The 24766-nt window shown below is 34.9% G+C and overlaps 1 protein-coding gene across 3 annotated transcripts in view; it reads left to right on the forward strand.

Moving 5' to 3' along the window:
• Positions 1-24766, forward strand: part of KDM4C (lysine demethylase 4C) — a 507818-nt gene that overhangs the window by 119800 nt on the left and 363252 nt on the right. For all 3 annotated transcript variants that reach the window (XM_036737952.1, XM_036737951.1, XM_036737950.1), the window contains 2 exons: positions 6422-6615; positions 21313-21362. In XM_036737952.1, coding sequence (XP_036593847.1) covers positions 6422-6615; positions 21313-21362 — 244 coding nt within the window. The remainder of the gene's footprint in view (positions 1-6421; positions 6616-21312; positions 21363-24766) is intronic.

Consider the following 24766-nt stretch of genomic DNA (forward strand, 5'->3'; position numbering starts at 1 on the left):
AGATCTACTGTGTGCCAGCAAAGAGTTAAGCTCTTTAAAAATCTTAACCTTTTTTGATTCTCACAAAACTCGTAAGTGCAGGTGCTATTTTACATGGAGCCCAGGGTCACACATCTAGGAAGTGTCTGAGTCCAGATTTAAATTCAATCTTTCTGACTCCAGACCTAGGTTCTGTTCCCTGTACTACCTAGATGTCTCTTGGTTATTTTTTTTTCATGTTAAGTAAATGTCCACAACATCTGATCTTCTCCAAATGCATATTTCATCTTGCATCTGCGTTCTCTAACAAACCTTCAGTTTCCATTCTAGGCTGGGTGCTTCCCTATTTTTTTTTTTGATAAACATGCCTCCTCAATCCTCAAACCCCCCCCCCCCCATCTACAAATTATTGAATTTCTTCTACACTGCTTTCTCCCGCCTAAAGTGACAGTGTCTGGGGCTCTAACGCTAGAGACAGGTAAACTTCTGAAGTTATAGCCTGAAACAGTGGGTATAAACTTCTTGTTCTACAAGCACCCACGGTGACATTTTAGATCACTTTTTAAGCAGGATTCAATGACGTTAAACTGCTTACATTCCTATATTGGGAAGATGATACATGCAACTCAAGAACTTTATCATTAGGGCAGCTAAAAGGAATTTACATAGATAGAAACCTTGGATGTGAGTCTTATGTTTAAATGATCTATACAAAAAATGAAGGGGTGAGAAAGAGGAATGCATTGGGGAAGAAGGGGAAAGAGAGAGGTGGAATGGGAGAAATTTTTTCACATGTAAGAGTTGCTCAAGTAATAGCTTTTACCTTGGAGGGGATAATGTGTGGGATTGGCGAGCACTGCTTGAACCTCACATCAAAGAGGAAAGACAGTTTATTTATATATCTATCTGTATATCTGTATATCTATATCTGTCTATCCATCCATACATCCATGCATACATACATACATACATACCTTCAGTTATGTATAGAATTGCAACTTATCCAGTAGGGAAGGGAATAAGAAAAAGGGGGGTGGTGGTGATAAAAGAGAGGGTTGATTAAGGGAGGCAGTGGTTAGAAGCAAAAGACTTTGGAGGAGAGAAGAAGAAACAGAAGAAAATGGGATAGAGGTAAAAATATCATTAGCAATTATAGCTCTGAATAGGAATAGAATAAGCTGACCCATAAAAGAGAAGCAGAAGATAGAATGGAGTAGAAACCAGAATCCAACAATATGTTGTTTATAAGAGACAAACCTGAAACAGAAAAATATATACAGAATTAAAATAAGAGAATGGAGCAGAACTGAATATGCTTCAGCTAACCTAAAAAAGGTAGGAATAGGTAACATGATCTCAAAGCAAAGGCAAAAGTAGACCTAATTAAAAGGGATAATCAGGGAAACTATATTTTGCTTAAAGGTACTGTTGAGGTTAGGGTACTGAGGTCTCAAAATAGTGACACATGGGTCCTCTCTGAATAAATTTGACCCAAGTCTTCTTTCAGTCAAAGAAAAACTTTATTAAAAATCTGCCATATTGGGTAGACTCTTAAGGAATCTGAGCCTTTGTGACACTTATATTAGCAAGCAGGCCAGATTGAATCTGAGCTCCTTCATGGAGACAAGTTAGATCTTCTTTGCAGAAAGACTGTAGGAGAGATCTAGGGGTGGCCAAATAGTCTGGGGTGACTGGAGGAGGAGTCTAAGGAGGATCTTGATGGGACTAGGGTGACTAGAGTTCAGATGCCAGGAACCAAGAGAATGGAATTTTGATGGGGTCAAGATTGGGAAGGAGCTGGAGGCATTCTGGAGGTAACAAATTTGGGTGTCATGATGATGAAAACCTTATAGCTTCAGGGAAATGCCAGATAAAGTGGGAAGATTCAAGGAAAATTCAAGGGGATTCCCAGAGCCTGTACTTATCAGTACCATAGACCAGGGCAGCAGGTAGTGCGGCTGGCCTACAAGCATAGAAATTTACATAAATGCTTTAGTGCAAGAAACCGAACTACAGCAGAGCTCTCACTAAAATGGCAAATCAAAATATATTGTCTATTGTTTCAATAAAAACCTAAGGTTGGACAGCCCTGCCATATACAATGAAGTCATATAAATTTTTTTTACAGCAAGTTACTCTGATAAAAGCCCAATTTCTCAACTACAAACAGTGTATAAAACAGTCACATTAAAAAAAAATTGAAGCCATTCCCTAATTGATAAATGGTCAAAGGATATAAATAGGCATTTTTCGGAGCAAGCAATCATATACAAAATTGCTCTAATTTGCTATTAATTAGAGAAAAAATTAAAATGATTAGAGAAAGGGAAATTGAAACAACTCTGAGGCACCACCTCATACCTATCAGAAGTGATAAATTCTGGAGGGGATGAGGAAAAAATAAGTACAGTTATTTATTGTATTATTTATTTTACCTGTCTGTGAATTGTGAACTGGTACAAGTGTTCTGAAGAACAATTTGGAACTAGGCATATCTTTGACCCAGCAATACCACTATCAGGTCCGTATCCTGAAAGAGAGCAAAGAAAAAGGAAAAAGAGTTATTAAGTACAAGAATATTTATTGTATCTCTTTGTGGTGGCAAAGAATTGGAAATTGAGGGAATGCTTGTCTATTGAGGAACGGCTAAACAAGTTGTGGCGTTTAGTTTTCATAGAGTGTTACTGTGCTGTGGGACATGAGGGGCATGGTTTTGGAAAAATATGCGAAGTTTTATATGAACTGATTCAAAGTGAAGTGAGAAGAACTGGGGAACCATTGTGAACAGTTAATGCAAAATTGTAATGATGCTCACCTGTGAAAGACTTGGCTACTCTTATGAAGATAATAGTTTGAGACAATTCCATAGGATTCATGATAAAAAAAAATGCTAATCACTTTCAGTGAGAAAACTGATGAACACTTGAGTGCAGATTGAAGTGTAATTTTCTCACTTTATTTTTCTTGCTTTTTAACAACTAGTTTGGAAATATGTTTTGTATGACTTCACATGTATAAAAAATTTAAATGACGCAATTTGATTTCACATCTTTAAACACCAGCTAGAACAGTGACATTGAAGCAAGTGGAAATAGAATTGTGAATATATTTAATTGGAAGTCATTGATTCCCCCATGAAAATCTAGTGTTCCTCAAACAGAACCAGAATCTTTTGGTATAAAATCATATGGTAGTGTCATTCTTAGCTGGTGAAAAGAATGAGCAATTAGTTCAAAGGCATTTATTAAGTACCTACTTTGTGCCAGGCACTGTTCTAGATGCTGGGCTAACAAATACAAAGAACAAAAAATCCCTACTTGAAAGGTGCTCATGTTCTGATAGGGGAGACAGGTATATGTGCATGTATGTGTATATGTCTACATGTCTATATACATCTAGATCTAGACTAAATGAATATGGAACAATTATGAATAATAATGAATTAGAAATAACAAGACTTGGCAATTAGTTGTATGTGTGAGAGTGAGGTAGAGCGAGAAGTTGATGATAATGCCCAGAAGTAGTGAAGTTTTGATAAAGAGTCTATTTTTATGGATCGAAAATAAATTCTGTTCTGGGCATGTTAAGTTTGAAATTTCTCTAGGACATCCCGTGAAACATGGATAGCTCATCACGTGGGACAGAAGCTCAGGGGGAGAGTCTGCATTTCTGAGTCATCTACATAGAAATATTAATTAAACCCATGGAAGGACCTGAGGTTCTTAAGAGAGAGCAGAGACAGGGCACTCAGAAGTGAAGTGATTTTTTTTTCAAAGTCATATATATGGTATTTATTTGAGGCATGACTTGATTTTAGTTTTTCTTGACTCCAAGGTCAATTTTCTATCTATGTCATGATGCCTCTTTTTATGATCATTAACTCACTTAATATGAATCACAGTTTTACTATTTGCTACTTTTTGACCCCATTCAGGTAGTTAAGTTAGGCTTCATTTTCCTTATCTATAAAACAAAGGGTTTTGATTTGATGTTTCATCTCTAGGGTATCTTCAAGCCCTAACAATCATTAAGTCATTTAATCTGTAAACATTTGTAAATCTACCATGTGTCAGGTACTGTGCTAAGCCCCCAAATCTTAACATCCCCTTTTGACATAACTATCATTTGTATTTCACATAGGAAAAAAAAAACATTTAGAAAGTCATCTAGCGCCACTCTCTAATAGTTAACATTAGCTAGAAATAGAACTACAGTTTTTCTAGAATTGATGAATCTTGGAGGAAATCGCTTATAACTATAGTTGTGAGTCTTTTAAAATCCATCTAGTTTAAAAATGGTCCCTATAATGAGACTCTCATTTATTATTATAGAATTATGGTTTCAGTAATGCCTTTTAAATAGAATTCTGTTATTAGAATGTATAACTCTTGAGGTCTGATTGGATTGGAGTTAGGAGATTGCATCACCCAAAATAGAATGAAATAATTATTTTTACCTAATTTGATTGAATAACTTTGATCTCTAATATATGTTTACTTAGCTCTGAGGTTCATCACTAGAATAGTACTACTTTGACATTTTTCCAAATCATTGGCATTTTTAGTTTTAGACTTAAGTTACTGATTGATCAGGCAGTTAAAGAGATTCTAGAATTAAATTATGTGGTCTGACACTTTCAGATAATTTTCCTTAGGCTGGGGTTCATTAACTAACCACTCCATCAATAAGTGGCCTCATAGCTGAGGCATTTTTCATTCATTCATTCGTTTTACAGAATATTTTATTTTAACTTGTTTAACTTTATTTTAACTTGTTAAAACAGTTTTTTTTTAACATTTAAAAAATGTTTTGAGTTCTAAAGTCTGTCCCTCCTTCCTTCCCCTTGCCTTTCCCTGAGATGACAAGCAGTACAATATAGGTTATACATATCTGAGGTATTATTTAAAGTACTAATCCTGCCCTAAGACAAACTTTAAAAGCTTTCATTATGTTTATGGAAATTTATCATTTTTTGCCAGTTGGTCTAACCAGATAGTTATCATTGACCTTTATAGTAACTTGAAAATGGCTATAAATTTAATGTCTTCATCTAGTAATGGTTTATAGTGGTCAAGTCTGATCTGAAGAGATTGTCTTTTCTCTCATCTTAGAGAAGTGCTTGCACTCAGACTTTCCAGTTTAATAAGAAGAAAATTGTAAATCCAAAATTGTTTTTAAAATTTCTAACCATTTGCCTTAAAGTGTTTTTTTTCATTATAGATCATATAGTCATAACAAAACATCTTGCGATTGCTTCACCTACCCACTCAACATTCTTTCTACTCAACTGCTGGATTGGGTTGTTAGTTCTTCCAGTACTCATTTTCATTAAATTAGGCTGAATTTTTTTGGGGGAATACTTTCCTTTTGTAAATTTCTCAGCAGTTCTAATGAATTACTTTTGTCAATGCCAAGGATAATCCAGAGTGTTTGTGACCTAGTAGTAAGCATAGTGTGCTGTAAACATTAAATCCTTATTTGATTCCTGGATGTAACTGTAAGAATTGATATCTATTGCAGTGTCTGTAGAATTTCTAAGACCCTGTGTATACTATGGGCAAAAACTAAGTTTGGAATTCCTGGGTGAGGGATGAGGGATGGAAGGTAAAATGTGTTTATGGCAGGCTGCTGATGTTAAACAATGATTTTAAACTGGTTTTCATGAATTGTATGTCAAGGTTGTAATCATGAAAAATGTACACAAAAATTGGATTAACAGTCACAGAATTTCATTTTTATAAGGGATCTTGTAGGTCAACTAGTCCAACTTAAATAAAAATTCCCTCTATAGTACCTCCAGCAAGTGGTCATCCAACTTCTATATGAAGTGGGGAGAAACTAACTACTTCTTAAGTATGCTCATATTTTTGGACAATTATTAAAATAATTCTTTCTTTCCATTGACAGATATGATTGTAACATTTACCCACTGCTCCTTTGCTTACAGGGGTCAATCAGAACAAATTTAATACCTTCTTTATGTACCTACAGAAAGTCATGCACCCTTTTCCCTCTTTTCGTTTTTCCAAAGGTCTTCTCGAGGTCAAACATCCCTCGCTCTGTGAAATGATCCTTATGCTACAAAGTCTTCATTCTTTTCACCATTCTAGTAGCTCTTCCTTGGACACGCTGCTGTTGATCACTGCCATTTCTATGATGGTTAAACAACTGCTTAAAAAATTCTGCTTAATCTGTACTAATATGGTCTTTTAACTTGTCCTTACCATTCTGAATCAAGCAGCCACCAGCTAAAGATAATCTCATAGCCCATGAGGCCTTTACATGCTGATAATCTTGTGTTAATCATGATCAGTTTGTGTACATGGCTTCTAAATTATTCTATCAACAAATTTGAATATCAGTTATGAATTTCCTAGATTTTATTTTATTTATTTTATATTTATTAGTTTATTGATACATTTCATTTCTCCTTTCTTTTTAGGGTGTAGATGAATGGAACATAGCTCACCTGAACACCATATTGGATGTTGTTGGAGAAGAGTGTGGTATTTCTATTGAGGGCGTAAATACTCCATATCTCTATTTTGGCATGTGGAAAACTACATTTGCATGGCACACTGAAGATATGGACCTGTACAGCATTAATTATCTTCACTTTGGAGAGCCCAAATCTTGGCAAGTTATATATTTATTTATTATAATGATTAAGATCATGATGATGATGATACCTTGTATTAATGTAGTGCTTTAAAGTTTTCAAAAGGCTTTACATATGTTAGCTCATTTAATCCTTCAACAACCCTGGGAGAGGTAGAGGAAGGAAGAGGAGAGATGAGGAAACTGAAGGCTAGGGAGGTGAAGTGACTTACTGAAGTCTGAGGAAGGATTAAATCTGTGTGTGTGTGTGTGTGTAAAAGTGTGTAAGTGCATGTCTGTTAAAATGTAAATAATGCATAGTATTTTTCTTTTTTTGTGAGTTTGGTAGTGCTTATTTTCACATTTGTGTTCATTGTGAACAAGTTTTTATTATAGTTGTCAACCTTCACATGTACACTTTTAGGGAAAATTGAACTCAGATCATAAAGACAGTAAATAATGCTGGGAAACTGAAAGCTTATGTTGATATTTAAATAAATTATTCTTTGTATTGTCAAAGTATGCTGGTTATTAATAGAGTGCTGGACTCAGAGTCAGTAGATGCGGGTAAAAATTCTAGTTTTGATCTTGACATTTGCTAGTTTTGTGACATTGAATATGTAAATCTCCGAGCTTCAGTTTTTTTCATTTGTGAAATTGATATATTTGTATTTACACTAAACACCTTGCAGTTTTGTATGTCTTAAGTCATAGATTATTTATGTTGTAATCGCAGTTCCTGTTTTGAAGTATACCCAAATTTCTGTTTCACTCTGTTTTGTGGAAATTAATAGGTTAAATAGGATTTTTAAAATTTGAAAGGATCTAATATATTATCCTTCAACCTAAGAGAGTTTGGCCTAAGGTCTATGGGAGAGAGGCATCATGAGAATACATTAATGAGTTCAACAGGCTTGGGGGAGAGAGATGATGAATGAATTTGTAGTTTTGTTATCCCTGTTTGATGGGGAAATGAGAAATAGAGCTTAACCTTTAGAAATTTTCTTGATTCTCAATTCACTTTGCTTAAAGGATTACTCTCATTTTTCTCAGCATTGATTTAGGGATTTCATTTAACATGTTGCTACTTGCAAACTGCATTTTATTTTGCATTAGCTACATGAATGCCAAAAACCGTTTACTGTCTTTTTTATTATTTACAATCAGACAATTAAATGATGGAAAATGTTTTGTTAGATTGATGATTATTATATACTAATCCAGTTTTCAAGAATTCTTTCAACTGCAGAACAACACATAGATAAAAAAATAATATATGAAAATAACTTGACAGTCCTGAAAATGATATTTATGATGTTTGCAATCACAGTTAAGTTCTATTCTTACATAAGCCAAATAATAACATTTAAAATTAATATCTTTTCTGTCATCCTCATTTCCGTCACATATTCCTTCTTAACAAGCGATTACATCAGCAAAACTAAACAACCTGTTAAAGAAGTCTGACTTTATGTTCAGGGTTCTCTACCCATAGTACCCCACTTCTGTAAAGAAGAGGGGAAATATCTTCTCATATCTTTAGTTAGGGGCCAAACTTGGTCATAATTTTATGGCATTCAGGTTTTATTATTTTTTCCATTTACATGGACTCATTTAAACAGCAAACCCTCCAACTTTTTGTATGTTTAAAAAGCTTTAATATATGCAGTATGTCCTTTTTTTTACTGCAGTTACTTGTTGCCATTTTCTGTATTGTTTTAAGGTTGTGTTGCTTCTCTTTCTATTAATCATTTAATTCTTCTCATGCTTCTGCATTCATAATGTTCATAATTCTTTGCTTCTGTAAATTTTTAAAAAATTCTGAATTTACCAAATAGCAGATAAAATATGCATTTACATATATAGTAGAATAGGAAAAGAAGATTTAAATGAAACTTTGGATTTCATGTAAAGCTTCCTTTTTAACAAATAGATATGATGAATTCAGCATATGATATTTAAAACTGTCCTAATTGGAAATTTTCCTTGACTTCTTTTTCCTCTCTTTTTTCATTTTTTAAAAAGATTCTTAAAAAGTACCCCTCTCCCCTTTCTGTTTTTCTTTTCTTCTTTCTTTCCTATCCTTATCTCCCCTCTTCACCTTGGTTGAAATACAAAAAGAAAAACAAAACCCATATAACAAGTATGTGTAGTGAAGCAAAACAAATTCCTACCTTGATTATATCTGAAGATGTATCTTGTTCTGCATCTTGAGTCAGTCACCTTTTTGTCAGTAAATATGTATGAGTCATCATCAGCCTTTTGGAATTGTGGTTAGTCATTGCACTGAGCAGAATTGCTAATTAATTCAAAGTTGTTTTTCATTATAACATTACTGTATAAACCGTTCTTTCTGTTTATTACTCTCTGGATCAGTTCATACAAGTTTCCCGAGGTTTCTCTGAACCCATTCCTTTTACCATTAATTGCTATGATGCAATAATTCCATTGCATTTATATGCCACAATTTGTGCATCCATTTGCTATTGCTCGTTACTCCATTTGTTTCCAACTCTTTGCTATAACAGAAAGAGGTGATATAAATATTTTTATAGGCATAGGATCTTTTCAACCTAGTGACTTCTTGGGCATGATTCTAGATTACTTTTCAGAAGTGCTAAACCAGTTCACGGCTCTATCAACAATGCATTAATATGCCTTTCATCTTGCATTGTCTCCAATAATTCTTTTTTTTCATCTCCCAATCTGGTGGGTGTAAGGTGGTAGCTCAAGAGTTGTTTCACTAATTATTATTGTTTTGGAGCATTTTTTAAATATAGTTGTCTTGGATTTAATATGGTTGCTTGGATTTTCTCCCTTGATAATTTTCTTATTTGGGAATAGTTATCATTTCTCATAGCAAAATAATATTTCGTTATAATCATGTTCTACAGTGTGTTTAGCTGCTTCTCAGGAGATGGACATCTACTTTGCTTCTAGTTCTTTAATACTACAAAAGTTCTGCTATAAATATTTTAGTATGTTGGGGGGGCGCCTTTTTTTTTATTGTCAACCTCCTTGAGGAATATATGTAACAGTGAAATATCTGGGTCAGAAACTATGAATAGTTGAATTGCTTCTTTCTTATAGTAACAAATAATTTTCCAGAATAGTTGGAGCAATCCAAAGCTCTACCAGTAGGAACAGCTTGTCTACTTTTCTGTCTGTGAGGTGAAATCTCAGAAATGCTTTACTTGCTTTTCTCTTATTGTTAATGACTTGGAACAGTATTTCAAATGCTTGTTAATAGTTCATCATTTTTCTTAGTTAATGGTTCTTTACAGCTCTTTACTACTAATAAACTAATAAATTAGCTAGGTAGTGCTGGGCCTGGAGTCAGGAAGACCTGAATTCAAATCCCATTGACACTAGTGACCTGTATGACCCTGGGTAAGTCACTTAACCTCTGTCTGCCTCAGTTTCTTCACCTGTAAAACAGGGATAGTAACAACTTCCTTGCTTGCTGTAAAGATCAAAATAGATGTATTTGTAAAGCACTTTGCAAACCTTAAGGTGCTATGTAAGTGCTGGCCTCAAACTATTTAGATCCAAGCTTAATTCTTACTATTTTGTTTTGTTACTTTGATATTTGTTTCATTCAGTTGTTTAAAAGATTATAAGCTTAATAAATAGCAAAAAGGATTAATATAATAAAAGAAGTTCTGGTCGATTAAAGAGCAAAAATTATAGAAGCTAAAAGATGTTAGAGTCAAAATGAAGTAATTAAATTTATTAACTTCAATGAACCTCAGTGAACTTTTTACGTCTTTAAGAAAACCTTTAATGTACAATATGTCCTTTTTTTGCTGCAGTTACTTTCTTAAAGTGATTTGGTTTTGAGATTGCAGGATTTTGATATATTCTTTAATTTATGAGGAAAGTACACTTTTATCACATTGGGTATTGCATGTATCATTGACGGTTAGTCAGTCTTTTCAAATCTAGCCCTGATATAGCGTGTGAATTTTTCAGTGGAACTTAAATCAGCTAACTTCTTGGGACTTTGAAGCATGTTAATCTCTATCCTGAATAAATTTCTTAATTACTCAAGAAGTGTGGTATAGTGGAAAGTCCTGTGACACTATCCTAACTCCATTTGTCAATTTCTGTGGTTGTGGAACAACTTTATTTTTCATCATGTTAATATATTTATCATAGTTTATCATTTCTTTAATGGCGAAACATTTCCAGGCCCATTGGAAATGACGAAAATTCCAAAAATGTTGCTTTGCACTCTCCTAAAGATACTTCAGGCTTATAGGCTTATCCAAATTTTTGGCACATGTTTTGTTATAGCCTTATATCAAAGTGTGAGTTTCACAAGTGAAATTACCTTTTTCCAGTATTCAGTACTTCTGTCTGTATTGTCTTCTTAATGAGAAGTGTTTTCTTCATAGCAATGATCTGTAGCTGTTGGTGTTTTTTTTTTTAACCTGGTCTTTTTGCTGTTCATTCAACTTCAAAAATTTGTACTGTATTGTAGAAGAATAAGTAATGATCCCTCCAGCTGCTAGATTCCATTGAAAGTCTTTGCTGCTTTTCTGAGGCTTAATTAGGCCATTTCTCAGCAATAGTTTAAAGTGTTCTAGAACTTTTTCATGTTTCATTTAAAGAAATGATACTATGAACTACATATAAGAAGCTTATTGTTAATAATTTCAAGTGATGATATGTTGAAAATACAGAACTTGTTTTGCTTTAATTATATATGTAAGAGTAGGGCTCAGTTGAGTAATTAAATCATCCCACCCCATTTAAGGTGATTTCCTTAAAGACCTGAGACCATGTGTCATCTAATCAATCAAAGACTTTATCCTAAATGGGAAAAAATCTTTTATCAACTTGAGTTGTGTTGACCCTGAGGCATTTTTGGATTGGCTGAGCACATTTGGTCAATTGTCTATAGAATGGTAAGCCACTTTAGGCTTTGAGATTAGAGTGAGCACAAACCAGGAGAGAGTGTTCCAGCAAAACCCATCATGAGAATTCCCCGTGGTAGAGGAGAACAAGTTAGTTTTGAAGGGGCTGGATGTTTTTGAAGTTCCCGTCTTCCTGTCAAGCACACTAACATTGTCCTCTTGAGGGAGCAGTGGCTGGTAGCAATGCCTCTATTGGAACTGAGAACAGACTGGATGCCATATGGGAAGGGAGAGTCAAGATTCCAAATTGTTGTTGTTGTTGTTCAGTTGTGTCCAACTCTTTGTCACCCCAGTTAGGGTTTTCTTGGCAGAGATACCGGAGTACTTTGCTTTTTCCTTCTCCAGCTCATTTTACACATGAGAAAGCTGAGGCAGACAGTTAAATGATTTGCTAGTAAGTATCTGAGGGCAGATGTAAACTCAGGAAGATGAGTATTCCAGACTCCATAGAGAGGTGAGAAACACATGTCTCCTTGATACTTTAATATCTTCGAAGATCATAGACAAAGGTAAATTTGACAGAGGTCCTTTGGGTGGTTGTGTTTTCTTTTTATGATCTGAGGAGAGACAGGAATGGAAGGAATAGGGGAATATAGTAGAGAACCAAGAAGGAAGAAGATGAGGGAAATCATTATCACCTAATAGAAGTACATAAAATGAACAATATTCAAACTTGGATGGAAGAGCGGGGGAAGTGTACATCCCATGCACTTCACTTTCATCTGAACTAGACAGGGAAAAATTCAACAAAATTACATAGTGTCATACCCACAATGCCAACACACATAAATATCACAGTAAGAGAGTACTTTAATCTCAATGGAGGAATAAGAGAGGACAGGGAAATGAGAGGGAGAATCAAGGACTTTTAAGAGAAACATCAGAATAGGAAGGGAAACACAAAACAAAATAAATTCTGTTGTTAGATAGGGTAAGGGAATTAAAAGGAAACGAAAATGAGCAAAATCTGGTTTATGCCCACACGGTAAGGAGAAGAAGAAGAAGAAAGGTAACAAAATTTCATTTATAGATCACAAATATTAGGCATACTTTATTTTAGGCCTTTATTTTTATTTGTAAAGAGGAAAGTGGATAGAGTACAAGAGGAAAGGCTAGAGGTAAATACAAAATTAATAATCATAATAGTGAACATGAATGGGATGATTTTACCCACAAAATGGAAGACAATAGCACAATGAATTGTAAAGCAGAATCAAATAATATGTTGCTTATAAGGAGCACACTTGCTATATAAATATTCAAACAATCTGTATTAAGTTAAAATGAAGAGATGGAATAAAATACCATGCTTCATTTGAACCCAGGAAGCAGGGGCAAACAAACATGATTTCAGGGAAGGCTCCTGTACACATAGACATAAATTGATGTGCAGCAAAATTGCATTATGCTTAAAAGCACCTTGATAATCAGTATCAGGATTCAGTAAATATGCACCAAAACCAGCATAGTACCTACATGCCTTAATGATAGAGTTAATTGAATTTTAGGAAGAAACGTAGTAAAACTGTAGTAAAGAAGATCTCAGTGTTCTGCTTTTATATGTAGGCAGTTTTAACGGACGGAAAAACAACAAAGAAATTAAGGGCCTAAAGAGAACTGTTAAAAAATTAGAATTGATAGATAGCTGGCAGTTACTGAAGATGAATAACAAGGAATTCATGTATTTCTTGGCTTTGAATGGAAAAAAACTTTAAAAAAACTCACCATGTATTGGGGTTTTAAAGATCTTACCAGAAAGTTCAGAAAAGCAGAAATACTAACCACATCATTAACAGATCATACATCAGTAAAGATTATATTAAAAATTTTGAAAAATATTGAAAATTAATGGGAGTCTAACAATTTCGAATGGTGGGCTAAAGAATAAGTTACAGAAAAAATATAAAATTTCATCAAAGAATATAAGAATAATGAGATAAGAAACTAAAACTTATAGGATGCAGCTAAAACACTTGTCAGGGGAAAATTTATGTCTAAACACTTTCTTAAACAAAACCAAGAAATAATAGATCAGTGAATTTGATGTGCAACTGAAAATCTCCACAAGAAATAAAAAAGCCAACTAAAAAACAAAATAGAAATTTTGAAAACTAAAGAAGAAATTAATAAAGTTGAAAACAGAAAAAATTGACCTAGGAGCTGATTTTTAAATAAAACTGAAATGATATAGTTACCTTGGTTTTTAAAAAAAGAGGTAATCCAAATGAAAATGGAGAATTCACAACAATAAAGGAAATTGTCAGAAACCATTTTGCCCAATTATATGCTTGTAAAACTGGTGACAGGAAGTGGATGAATACTTTAAAAATATAAGCTACTTTGACTAACAGAAGAAGAAATAGAATACTTAATCCAATATCAACAAAAGAAATTGAATTAGTCCTAAATGAACTACCAAGGAAAAGAACTCCAGGACTAGATGGATTTACAAGTAAAGTCTATCAAATGTTCAGAGAACAATTCTAATATCACACAAACTGTTGATAAAAATAGTAGACTAAGGGACTCTTCCTGTCTCTTTCTATGATACTAATATAATCATGATACCCAAGCTAGGGAGTCAAAACAGAGAATGAACACTGTGGAACAACACCCTCAAGGAATATTTTAAGTAAAATATTAAAAAAGAGCTTACCGCAGCATATCAGAAAGATTGTACATTACAACTATGTTGGATTTATACCAGGAAAGCAAGGTTGGTTCATTATTACTTAATTACAAACATAATAGATCATATGAAGAAGAAGAAAAGCAAAAATCAGTATTATACTAATATGTTAATTATTTCAGGGCAGTAACTAGGGGATGCAGCAAATTGAGTGTTGGATCTGGAGTCAGGGAGACCTTAGTTCAAATCCTGACTACCACTTAATAGTGTCATCCTGGGCAAGTCACTTAACCTCTGTCTGCCTCAGTTTCCTCATCTGTAAAAGGTGAATCATAATATTATCTGTTTCCAAAGTGGTTGTGAGAATCAAATAAGATATTCACAAAGTTCTTTGTAAACCTTTGAGTACTATGTGAATAGTATTATTTTTGTTATTATTGATGATATTATTAATTAGATGCCAAAAAGGTTTTTGACATAATAAAACATGTTTCTGTTAAAAACACTAAAAAACATAGGAATAAATGGACGTTTCTTTAATATGACGAATAGTGTCAATCTAAGACCTAAAGCCAGCAATAGATGTAAGAGCAATAAACCCAAAGACTTTTTGGTAAGATCAGGATACCCAAGGGATACCCATTGTCATCACTGTTATTTCAGATGATGTCAGAAATGCCAGCTATCCAAACTAAACAAAGAGAAGTTGAGGGAATAAACCAAAGAAGAAAGAATAATTCATGTCCACACTAGGAAGGGACAAATGAAGTCCACCCATCAAATTTACATGTCCAAAAAAGTATTTCTTTAAGGATATTTTTTATAGATGTCTGAAGATGGGAGTAAGAAACTATGGGCTTCCAAATCTATACTCAGATTGGCGTGATGACATGTCAGTTCCTCAGATCAGGTTGGTGTAGTAGTTCTAAATATAATTTTCCAAATTTTCTTTTTTTGTATAGGCAGCTGGGTTGCACAGTGGTCACAGCACTGGGGCTGGAATCATTAAGATCTGTGTTCAAATCTAGCATCAGACAGTTACTAGGTCTGTGATTTTGGGCAAATCACTTAACCTCTGTTTGCCTCAGTTTCCTAACACCTAACTTTTCAGGGTGGTTAAGAGGATCAAATGAGATCATATTTGCTTTAAAAAAAAAAAAAAAAAAGAAGCTTAGCACACAGTGCCAGGCACATAGTAGATACTATATGAAGGCTGGCTATATTATTATCATTAGCAGACTAATTCTCCATGTGTGTTAGGACATGCTCGCTTCTTTTGGGGAGTTTCAGGATGCTGATTAGTGGGAAACAGAACAACTGTCACTTCCGGATTCCTACTTTGGCATCTTTGAGTGCAGTGATTGATGGAGTGTGATAAGAATATGAGACTTGAACATTTCCTGATTTGCTGAAGGTTAGCTAGCAAGGTGCACTATGGGTCATCATTTCCAAGATACCAGCTGACTGGGCCTCTGTGGACACTTTTTATGCGACATTTACTGGAAAAGAAAGGTCATCTTGCTGGTCGGCTTTAGTGGTGAAAGCGAAGCACGTGAGGAGAGTCGTACTTAGAGCTGGCTTGGTCTTGGACTCCAGGACTAGTACTTGTTCATGACACTGAACTGAGGATAGGGGTTTCTTCTAACGTGGGGATCCCTGGAGATAATCCGTTTCTTGATCTGCTCTTCATAAACATGAAACTACCCTCGGCCCACTATGTGTCCTCATTTATGCTGTCTCTTATTCAGTTAGTTGTCCAGAGTCTGGACGTTTATTCTCATTCCTGGATGTGTTTTGTCTGGCGTTTATTATTCAGTTAGCTCTTTTGCCAGCTTTATGCTTTTATCCTTGATTCCTCTCTTCTCTTCAGTCTACATGGCCAGTCTTCAAATCTTCCTGTTTGTACCTCCACAATATCTTTCACTTCCCTTCCTTTCTGTCTAAACCCTCTCACTTGGACTATTGTAGCAGTCTTCTAATTGGTTTCTTTGCCTCAGGTCTCTCTCCATTCTAAATCATCCTATGCATATCTTACAGTGCAGGTCTGACCTCCCTACCCGGTATATACCAGTGGTTCCCTGTTGCCTCTACTTGTATTGGTAATTAAGGTGGACTTTTTTACCGTTTTCCCTTTTGGATCACTGAAGTAGTCACGTACCTTTGTTTCTTTGATTAAATCCAGGAGTCTTTGATGACCTGCTTAAGAAACAAGAAAGCCTAGTTCACATAGTTTTGAGGCCCATGATTGTGACTCCTTTTGACCCTGAACAGGGTAAACTCAGAGGTTAGCATTTTGTTTGGGGCTCTCACTTAGTGGAAGAGTGTCTTGTGATTTGACTAGAGGAGACTCTGGGCAGCCGTTTTTAAGAGGCCTCCCCCTTTGGTGACTATGTATCGTGATTTGTTCTGTTTATATTGTCTCTGTTTGTATTCGCTCTGAAGTTCAGGGTTCTGGTTTTTCCTCATGAACCAAGTGAATGCTATATGTGTGTTTGATTAAAGTGAGATTGTTAACCCCTTAAAGTTGCTTTCCTTAGAAAAGCAGATCAAAGAACCTGTACTGGCAGCTCTTGGTTACTGGTCTTGTTGGGGCTTACACCCCATACAGCAGCTGCTTGCCACGTTGCTGTTACACTAGGTTCAAATATAATTGTTTGAGTTTTAAAGTGCTTAATGTCATGGTCCCAGCTTATGGTTTTGTATTTTCGTTGTTCTTGTTGTTGTTGTTTGTTTTTTTAGTGGGGGAAGGGAGGGCAATTGGGCTTGAGTGACTTGCCCAAGATCACAGAGCTAGTAAGTCTGTCAAGTGTCTGAGGCCAGATTTGAACTTGGACCCTCCTCACTCGAGGGCCAGTGCTCTACTCACTGCACCACCTTGCTGCCCCTCAGCTCATGTTTTATTATTCATGAATCCCTTTCCTTCACTCTATGCAACCAAGTCCTGTCTGCAGCATTGCTGTGGCTCTCCAGGGTATGGTTTGCACTTTCACTTTTTCAAGTCTCCTAGAGAATCCCTTGTTTCTTTTATTTGTCTGCTCCTGTGCTGTCTTTGACATGAAGTTTTTCCTGATCCTCCCATATATTTTTGTTGTTCAGTCATTAGCCAGTTGTGTCTTACTCTTTATGATCTCATTTGTGGTTTTCTTCACAAAAGTACTGGAGTGGTTTGCCTTTTCCTTCTCTACCTCATTTTAAAGATGAGGAAACTGGGGCAAACAGGTTTAATTGAGTTCCTGAGGAGGGTCATACAGCTAGTAAATATCCAAGGCCAGATTTTTTTTTTGATAATATATACTTTACTAAGGCAAGAAAGTAGATTCATGAATTTTAGATACTTTGATTTTTCTAAAAGTTGAAACATTCTTTAAGCCATTATTTGGAAGCAGGTCTAGGTTTGTTTCATTTAACTTCAGAAGGCAAAACCAGGAGCTACGGGTAAAAATTGAAGGACAGATTTAGGCTTGTCCAAAAAAAGCTTCTAAACAATTCAAACTACCCAAAAGTAGAAGATGTTGCCTTGAGAGGTGGTCAATTCCCTATCACTGAGGGGTCTTCAAAAAAAGAGTGGATGATGACATCTTTACGGTTGTAAAGAAGGGATTGCTGTTTGAATAGGGTTTGGAATAGAGAATGGTCCTTCCAACTTGGAAGTTCTGTGATCTTGTGATTGAAAGAACTCCTATGTGCACAGCACTGTTCTTAACTCTGACCTTTTCATGCTTCTCTTGATTCTTGTGTTTGAAAGTCAAATTTTCTGTATTTTCTGGCAGCTTGCAGTATTTTCTACTTGATCTGGGAACTCTGGAATTTGGGGACAATATTCCTAGGAGTTTTCTTTTTGGGATCTTTTTGAGGAGGCCATCTGTAGATTCTTTCAATTTCTATTTTACCCTCTGGCTCTAGAATCTGCCACTTAATTCCTCCCACCAGGTGGGCCTGGGGCCAGAAGCAACTGCAACTGTAGTTCTGTCCTCAGAGCTGCCCCACCTCACCTGCCCCCAGGGCAGTGGCTGAACCATGAACTCCTTTCACTCTGTCCCCCTCAGCTTTTCACACTAACCTTCTCTGTTGTCTTTGGTGTTTGTGGGTTGAGACGTCTGGTAACTGCCACAGCTCACTGATTCAGGGCGCTAGGGCCTGTTCTGCCTGGCTCCCGGTCTGGTTGGTCCTGGCGCAGCCCACGCTGGGCTCTGCTCTGCTCCCAGCTCGGTGCGTTGGAGCCTTCCCCAAGACCATCCAGGATGTCCTGGGCTGGAGCCCTGCTTCCCTTCCCTATTTTGCGTGATCTGCTGCTGTAGAATTTGTTGAGAGCCATTTTTAATATGTTTTTGGAGGGACGGGGGAGAGCTCATGCAAGTCCCTACTTTCCAGCTGCCATCTTGGCTCTGCCCCCTCCCAAGGCCAGATTTGAACTCAGGAAGTTGAATCTTCTTGATTTGAAGTTCAGCACTGTATGCACCTAGCTGCCTCATATATTTACCTTATTATTATTATTATTTATGTAAATGTAGCCTGTCATGATAGAAAGTAAGCTTCTTGATGGCATCTACTATTTGATTTTTGCCTTTGTATCCTCAGCGTGGTGCATTGTAAGAAAGGGCTTAATCAAGGCTTGTTGGATTATTGTTAGGTATCTAATAGAGATGAGTATCAGAAGATTTTTTTCCCCCTTTAACCTGCATTTTCATGTTATGTAATTTTTTTTACTAGTTCATACCTTGATACCTTAGATTTTATAATTTCTCTTTGACTTTGAGCCTGCATTCTTATGCTAATTTGATTGATGTAAAAATATTGTACCTAGTCTGCAGCTTATAATTATAGATACTGTGATTCCTTTGTACTTGTCCATGAAAGCTTAGTGTTCATTTTAACTTTGTCATATTAGCATCAGTAATATGAGGTAAAGAGTAGAGAGTGCTATGCAAAATATTTTTTAAGGACAAACATATAAATTAATGGATTTAGTTTTAAGAGATTTATGATACGCTGACTACAAATATGAAGAGAGCAGCTTGGTATTCCCTTTGAATTTTTTCACTGGAGTGTGGCATGAAGCAAATAGCCTGCTAAACTGAGGGTGTGTACGCGTACATTTGATAGCATGTAGGGAGTTCTCTTTTTGGATTGTGGGTGATGTTGCCAAATGTTGGCTCAGGGAAAGCTATCATGGAAAACTTTGAAGAAACAATCAAATAAATCTTTTCCAGATATTGAAATAGACATAGGCTTAGCCCCCTTTTAAACTTAACCAGTGCAAAAAAATTTGCAAAAAAAAAAAAAAAGGAGTACCTGTAGCAGAGTGATTTTGTTTTGGTGTAGAAATAAGGAAAAAATGAAATTAAGGTATTACTTTTTCTTTGTAAAGTATTATATAAATAATATATAACATTATATCATAACATTGTAAGATATACCTTATTGTATTGGAGTTGGCAGTGTATATTTTAGGAAGGCAGTGTCAGGTAGTGCAGATTCTTAAGCTGAGGTTCATGGTTTTTGGAAGACAATTTCTATGCACTTGGAAGGATAAACTATATTTTTACTGACCTCTAAATGAAATTCAACATTTCTGTAAATTATGAATGTAGGTCCAAAATGTTATTATGAAAATGGGCATGTAGGTTTTATCAGACTGCCAAAGGTTCCATGACTGAAAAAAAAAAAAAGTTAAGAATACCTGGAGTGAATTAAGAGCTGTCCTGGAAGCCAGAAATACCTGCGTACGAGGTCATCTAATAGAGATTAGTATTAGAAGATGTGTTTCCCCCTTTAAGCAACATTTTCATATTGTTATTTTTTTTTTTTACTAGTCCACACCTTGATTCCTATTTTGTTGGCTAATTTCAGTGAGTCTAGTTAAGTTTTGCAGTATATTATCAGGGCATTAAATTCGCACCTGAAATTTAATAATATTAAGAGTTGAAATTAATTGGCAGTTTTAACTGTAATAGAGGACTCAGCTGAGACAGGAGTCTGAGATATGAGTGGAGAAGTGAAACTTATTATAAGAGAAATGAACATGTATGCGGATTTCCAGGTGCCAGGAGTTCACAATCCAAACAGAAGGCCACATATTTATGAAATTGCAGCCAAGGGAGGAGGAAGGACAGAAATCTCCTCCTAAATGGGAATGGCATGGCAGGAGGGAGAGAGCAGTAGGGATGGGAAAAGGACTAATTCCCTCCTAAAGGGGAGGAGAACGGCAATGACAAAAGCAGTGTTTTTTTTTCCCCCCTTGGGAATTGCTAGACCTTGAAGATAGGATGATCTGTTTATCTACAAAGGTCCTAGCAGTACAAGCTATTTCTTACTCTAGTGCAGGCTGACTGGCATCTATCTTGTCTTGCCTCCCACAGATACACAGGGATTTCAGCTTGGGGTGCAAACAACAAGTTATGTCAGCTCAGGATGGGCCTTTACCTTCACATCCCTTTTTCTCCTGATCTTATGATCTTATGTATTTTTTTAATCCCTATAAATGTGTTAGTTTCAGAAAAACTGAAATTAAATAATATCTTTAAATTGGGAAATGCGAATTTTTGTTCTTGAGACTTTTTTAAACATGGAAGTGTTTATTCTTTTCAAAAGTATAGGGAAATTATTTTTTTTAAGTTTGGTAAATATACAATGAAAGACTTTAAAGTATATTGTCTTTAAAAACTATGGTAAAATTGTGTACTTATATTTTTAGAAGAGCGTTAAATGAATATAATTAAGATTTTAAAAGGAAATTATTAATATACATAAGAAAGGGGTTTGTTTCTAAGAATGGTAAACTTTGTTAAATTATATTTGGTTGAAAATTATAACCTTAATAGGAAAATGTTTGCTTGTACAATTTAATTTTGTTCTATCATCCCTGACAAAGCATAAAAAGATTCTTTTTAAGTCTTTTAATTGAAACATATTAATAAACATAATTCTGGTCTTATAAATGTAAATAATAAATGGGCAGCCTATTTTATAAAGCCACAAATTATATTCAGCTAAGTAATCCTTTTAAAATTATTAATGAAATTTAGTTTTCTTTGAAACAAAGGAAAGCCCCTTTTTAGTCTATCTTAATCCTTTTAACTAACTTGAATTGCTTATTTGAAATTTGCTTCCTGGTTATAACTATGTATTTTATTCTTTAGATCACAGTCTTAAATTATAACTTTTAAATATCTGTTTATACAATTTTAGGTATGCTATACCTCCAGAGCATGGAAAGCGACTTGAACGACTAGCTCAAGGTAAAATTATATTCAACCTTTCTTGTCTAAACAGCTGTCAGAAATTCTTAATTTTTCTTTCACAGTTTGTAATTAAATATAGATTGCCAGTCTATTTATCATGGTTTAATTATTTTAAAAACATTGGCTTTTTTAATTTTTCTGTTATGATATGTCACTACTACAATAGATACATTTTTTATAAAATATCTAGCTTACATATAAATCTAATTCATTGAAGGGGCCCCCTGTCATCTTTCACTTGACCCAGTGGATCATATGACTTCAAATGTCTGATTTAGAGACATTGCAATGGTTATTTTGCCTTTCATTGAAGGGCTTCTACTTTTCCATACCCTTAGAATCTCATTGCATTGAATTTAGTTCAGGGTAAATATAAAGTTATATTTAAAGATCAATCAAAAGAGATAAATTATAAATTTCTGATTATTAATGGAATCTAGTACTAATTGCATGTTCTTTTGATAAGGCCTGTGATGACTTCACACAGCGTTCTCTATTTTTCTGAAGCAGTATTTTGAGAGAGTAGAGTTGAATACTGTCTTAAGGGGACATGATATATTTTAATATTACCGATATTTCAGAAAATAACAAGTTTTATGAAGATGCTTTATTTAAGCATAATTCATGTATGTTTGTTTTGGTATTTAAATCTAATAGAACTACATGGTAAGATATTTGAAAAAGCATATTTTTATTGTCAACATCAAGAATAGCTTTACTTCAATAAACAAGAAATAAAATTTGTCATTCACTCTCAGAAGTGATAGGAATTCCCCTAAGTAATCTATCATATGTTCAGAGACAAACATGGAGAAAAAAATTAGAGGGAGAAAACATTTTTAAAGGCAAAGGTATTACTTTTAAAAAAGTCATTATGAAGATAATTGTTTTGTATATTTGAAGAGCTTAATCATATTGTACTGTATATATTTGGTATGTTACAGTGTTTTTTATCCTATAGACCATGGAATTATTGCAAAGAATCCATGAATTCATATGTGTACCAGCATTATCTTAATATTTATTTACTGTCAATAAATTGTGCAGTGTGATTTCTAAAATAAACAAGCAAAACATCTCTACTGTGAATGGAATGATTTACACATGTAATACTATTTTGCAAATAAAAATGTATGTTATTATGATAAATAAAGTACACATTCATTTGAAAGCATTCCAGATTTCATAGTCACTTTTTTCCATTATATATTTTCTTAAAGTTCTACTAATACCATGTGAGGGGATGGGGGCAGGGAGGATGCACAGAAGTTTTTCATATTGAAAAGTATTTGAAACTAAATACTTAATGGTTTTCTTAAAAATTCATACATTTATTTGTTTTCTAACAAGGCACCAGAAACTTCCAACAAGGTGTTGGAAGTTGGGGATGGGGTGGTTTGTAATCATCGGTAAAGATTCGCCATAATGGGTAGACTCTTAGGGAGCCTGAGCATTTGTAACGCTAATGCCTGTGGGCCAGATTGAATCTAATCTGAGCTTGATTGAATCTGAGCGCCTTCATGGAGGCAGGATGGATCTTATATACAGAAAGATTGTGGGAGGGATCTAGGGGTGGTCAGGTAGTCTGCGGTGACTAGAAGGAGTTTAGGGAGGGTCTTGAGGAGGACTATAAGAAAGATCTTGATGGGACTGGGGTGACTAGAGGTCAAGACTTCAGGAACCAAGAGAATGGTGTTTTGGTAGGATCAAGGGTGGGAAGCAGCTGGACAACAGAGGGCTAGTCTAGGTAGAGATTTGGGCCTAGGGATAAGGAAAGGCTTATGGCCTTGGGGAAGGCCAGCTCAAGTGGGAAGGTTCAAAGAGAGTTCAAGGGGGTTCCCAGAGACTGTACCCCATCATTGGTATCATGTATAGCTGAGAAAAAGGTTTCTATTCCCAGACATTTAATTTTCTCCAGATATGTATCATAGCTAACATGTCTATGACTCTATTCATCTCCTTACCCTCCTTCTTTATTTTATGGTTAAATTTATCTAGTTCTGAAAGGAGAAAATTAGGTCCGCCACTTGTATATTTTTACTGTTTATTTCCTCCTGCAAATAATTTACCTTTTCCTTTTAGAATTTGGAAACTATCCTATTATATGTGTGTGTGTGTGTGTATATGTCTAGTATTGATATTACTTCCTTGTCTATGGTACCTTTAATCAAGATTTAGTTTCCCTGCTTATCTCTTGTAAGTAGGTCTTTTTTTCATTGAGTTCCTTATGATTTCTCTTTCATGCATACCTTTTTATGCCTTTCTTGAGTCTTGTATTTGAAAATCAAATTTCCTATTCTTCACTGGTCTTTTTCATCAGGAATTCTTGAAAGTTCTCTATGTCATTAAATGGTTATTTTTCCTTTACAGGATTATACTCCATTTTGCTAGCTAGGTTATTCTTGATTGTATTTCTAGCTTCTTTGTCTTCTGGAAAAACATATTCCAAGTCTTCCTCTTTAATATGGAAGCTGCTAAATTTTGTGTGATCCTTACTGTGGCTCCGTGGTATGTGAATGATTTCTTTCTGGTTGCTTGCAATATTTCTCCTTGACCAGTGAGTTTCAGAATTTGGCAGTTTTCATTTTGTGATCTTTTTATGGGGGTAATTGATGGATTGTTTAAATTTCTGTTTTACTTTCTGGTTTTAGAATAAAGTGGCAGCTTTTCTTTATAATTTCTTGAGATATGATGTTTAGGCTTTTTCTTTGATCATAACTTTCAAGTAGTCCCATAATTTGTAAATGATCTCTTTTCAATCTATTTTCAGGTCATTTTTTATTTGATGAGCTATTTCACATTTTCTTCTCTTGTATTTTTCTTTTGACTGTGTTTTATTGTTTTTTGATGTCTCATGGAGTCATTAGCTTCCACTTGCTCAATTCTAATTTTTAAGGAATAATTTTCTTCAGCATATTTTGTACCTTTTGTTCCATTTGGCCCCTTCTGCTTTTTAAGTACTTATTTTCGTCAGCAGAGTTTTATGCCTGTTTTTCCAAGCTGTTAATTTTCTTTCCATAAATGTCTTATATTGCTCTCATTTTCCTCCTGATTTTTCCTCTACTGTTCTCTTCTAGGGATTCTTTGTAGGGTTCGTGTTTAGCTCACATTTTTCTGTGAGGCTTTGGTTGTAGATGTTTTGACATCATTTTTTTCTTCCAAGTTTGTGTCTTGATCTTCTCTGTCACCATAGTGACTTTTCAATGGTCAGGTTCTTTTTTTGTTGTTTGCTTTTTTTTTTTTAGCCTATCTGGGTGGAGAACAAGGTTGAACTTTGTTCTCAATGTGGGTGACAGCACTCTTCTAAGCTACAGGCTTTTTTTGCATAATTTTTTGGAGTTCTGAGTATTTTGGAGTTTTTGATGCTTTCAGGGTGGTGTGATCCAGTGTTGTTGCTGGTC

This window comes from Trichosurus vulpecula, chromosome 9 (genome assembly GCF_011100635.1).
Source record: "Trichosurus vulpecula isolate mTriVul1 chromosome 9, mTriVul1.pri, whole genome shotgun sequence".
In the NCBI taxonomy this organism is placed as follows: domain Eukaryota; kingdom Metazoa; phylum Chordata; class Mammalia; order Diprotodontia; family Phalangeridae; genus Trichosurus; species Trichosurus vulpecula.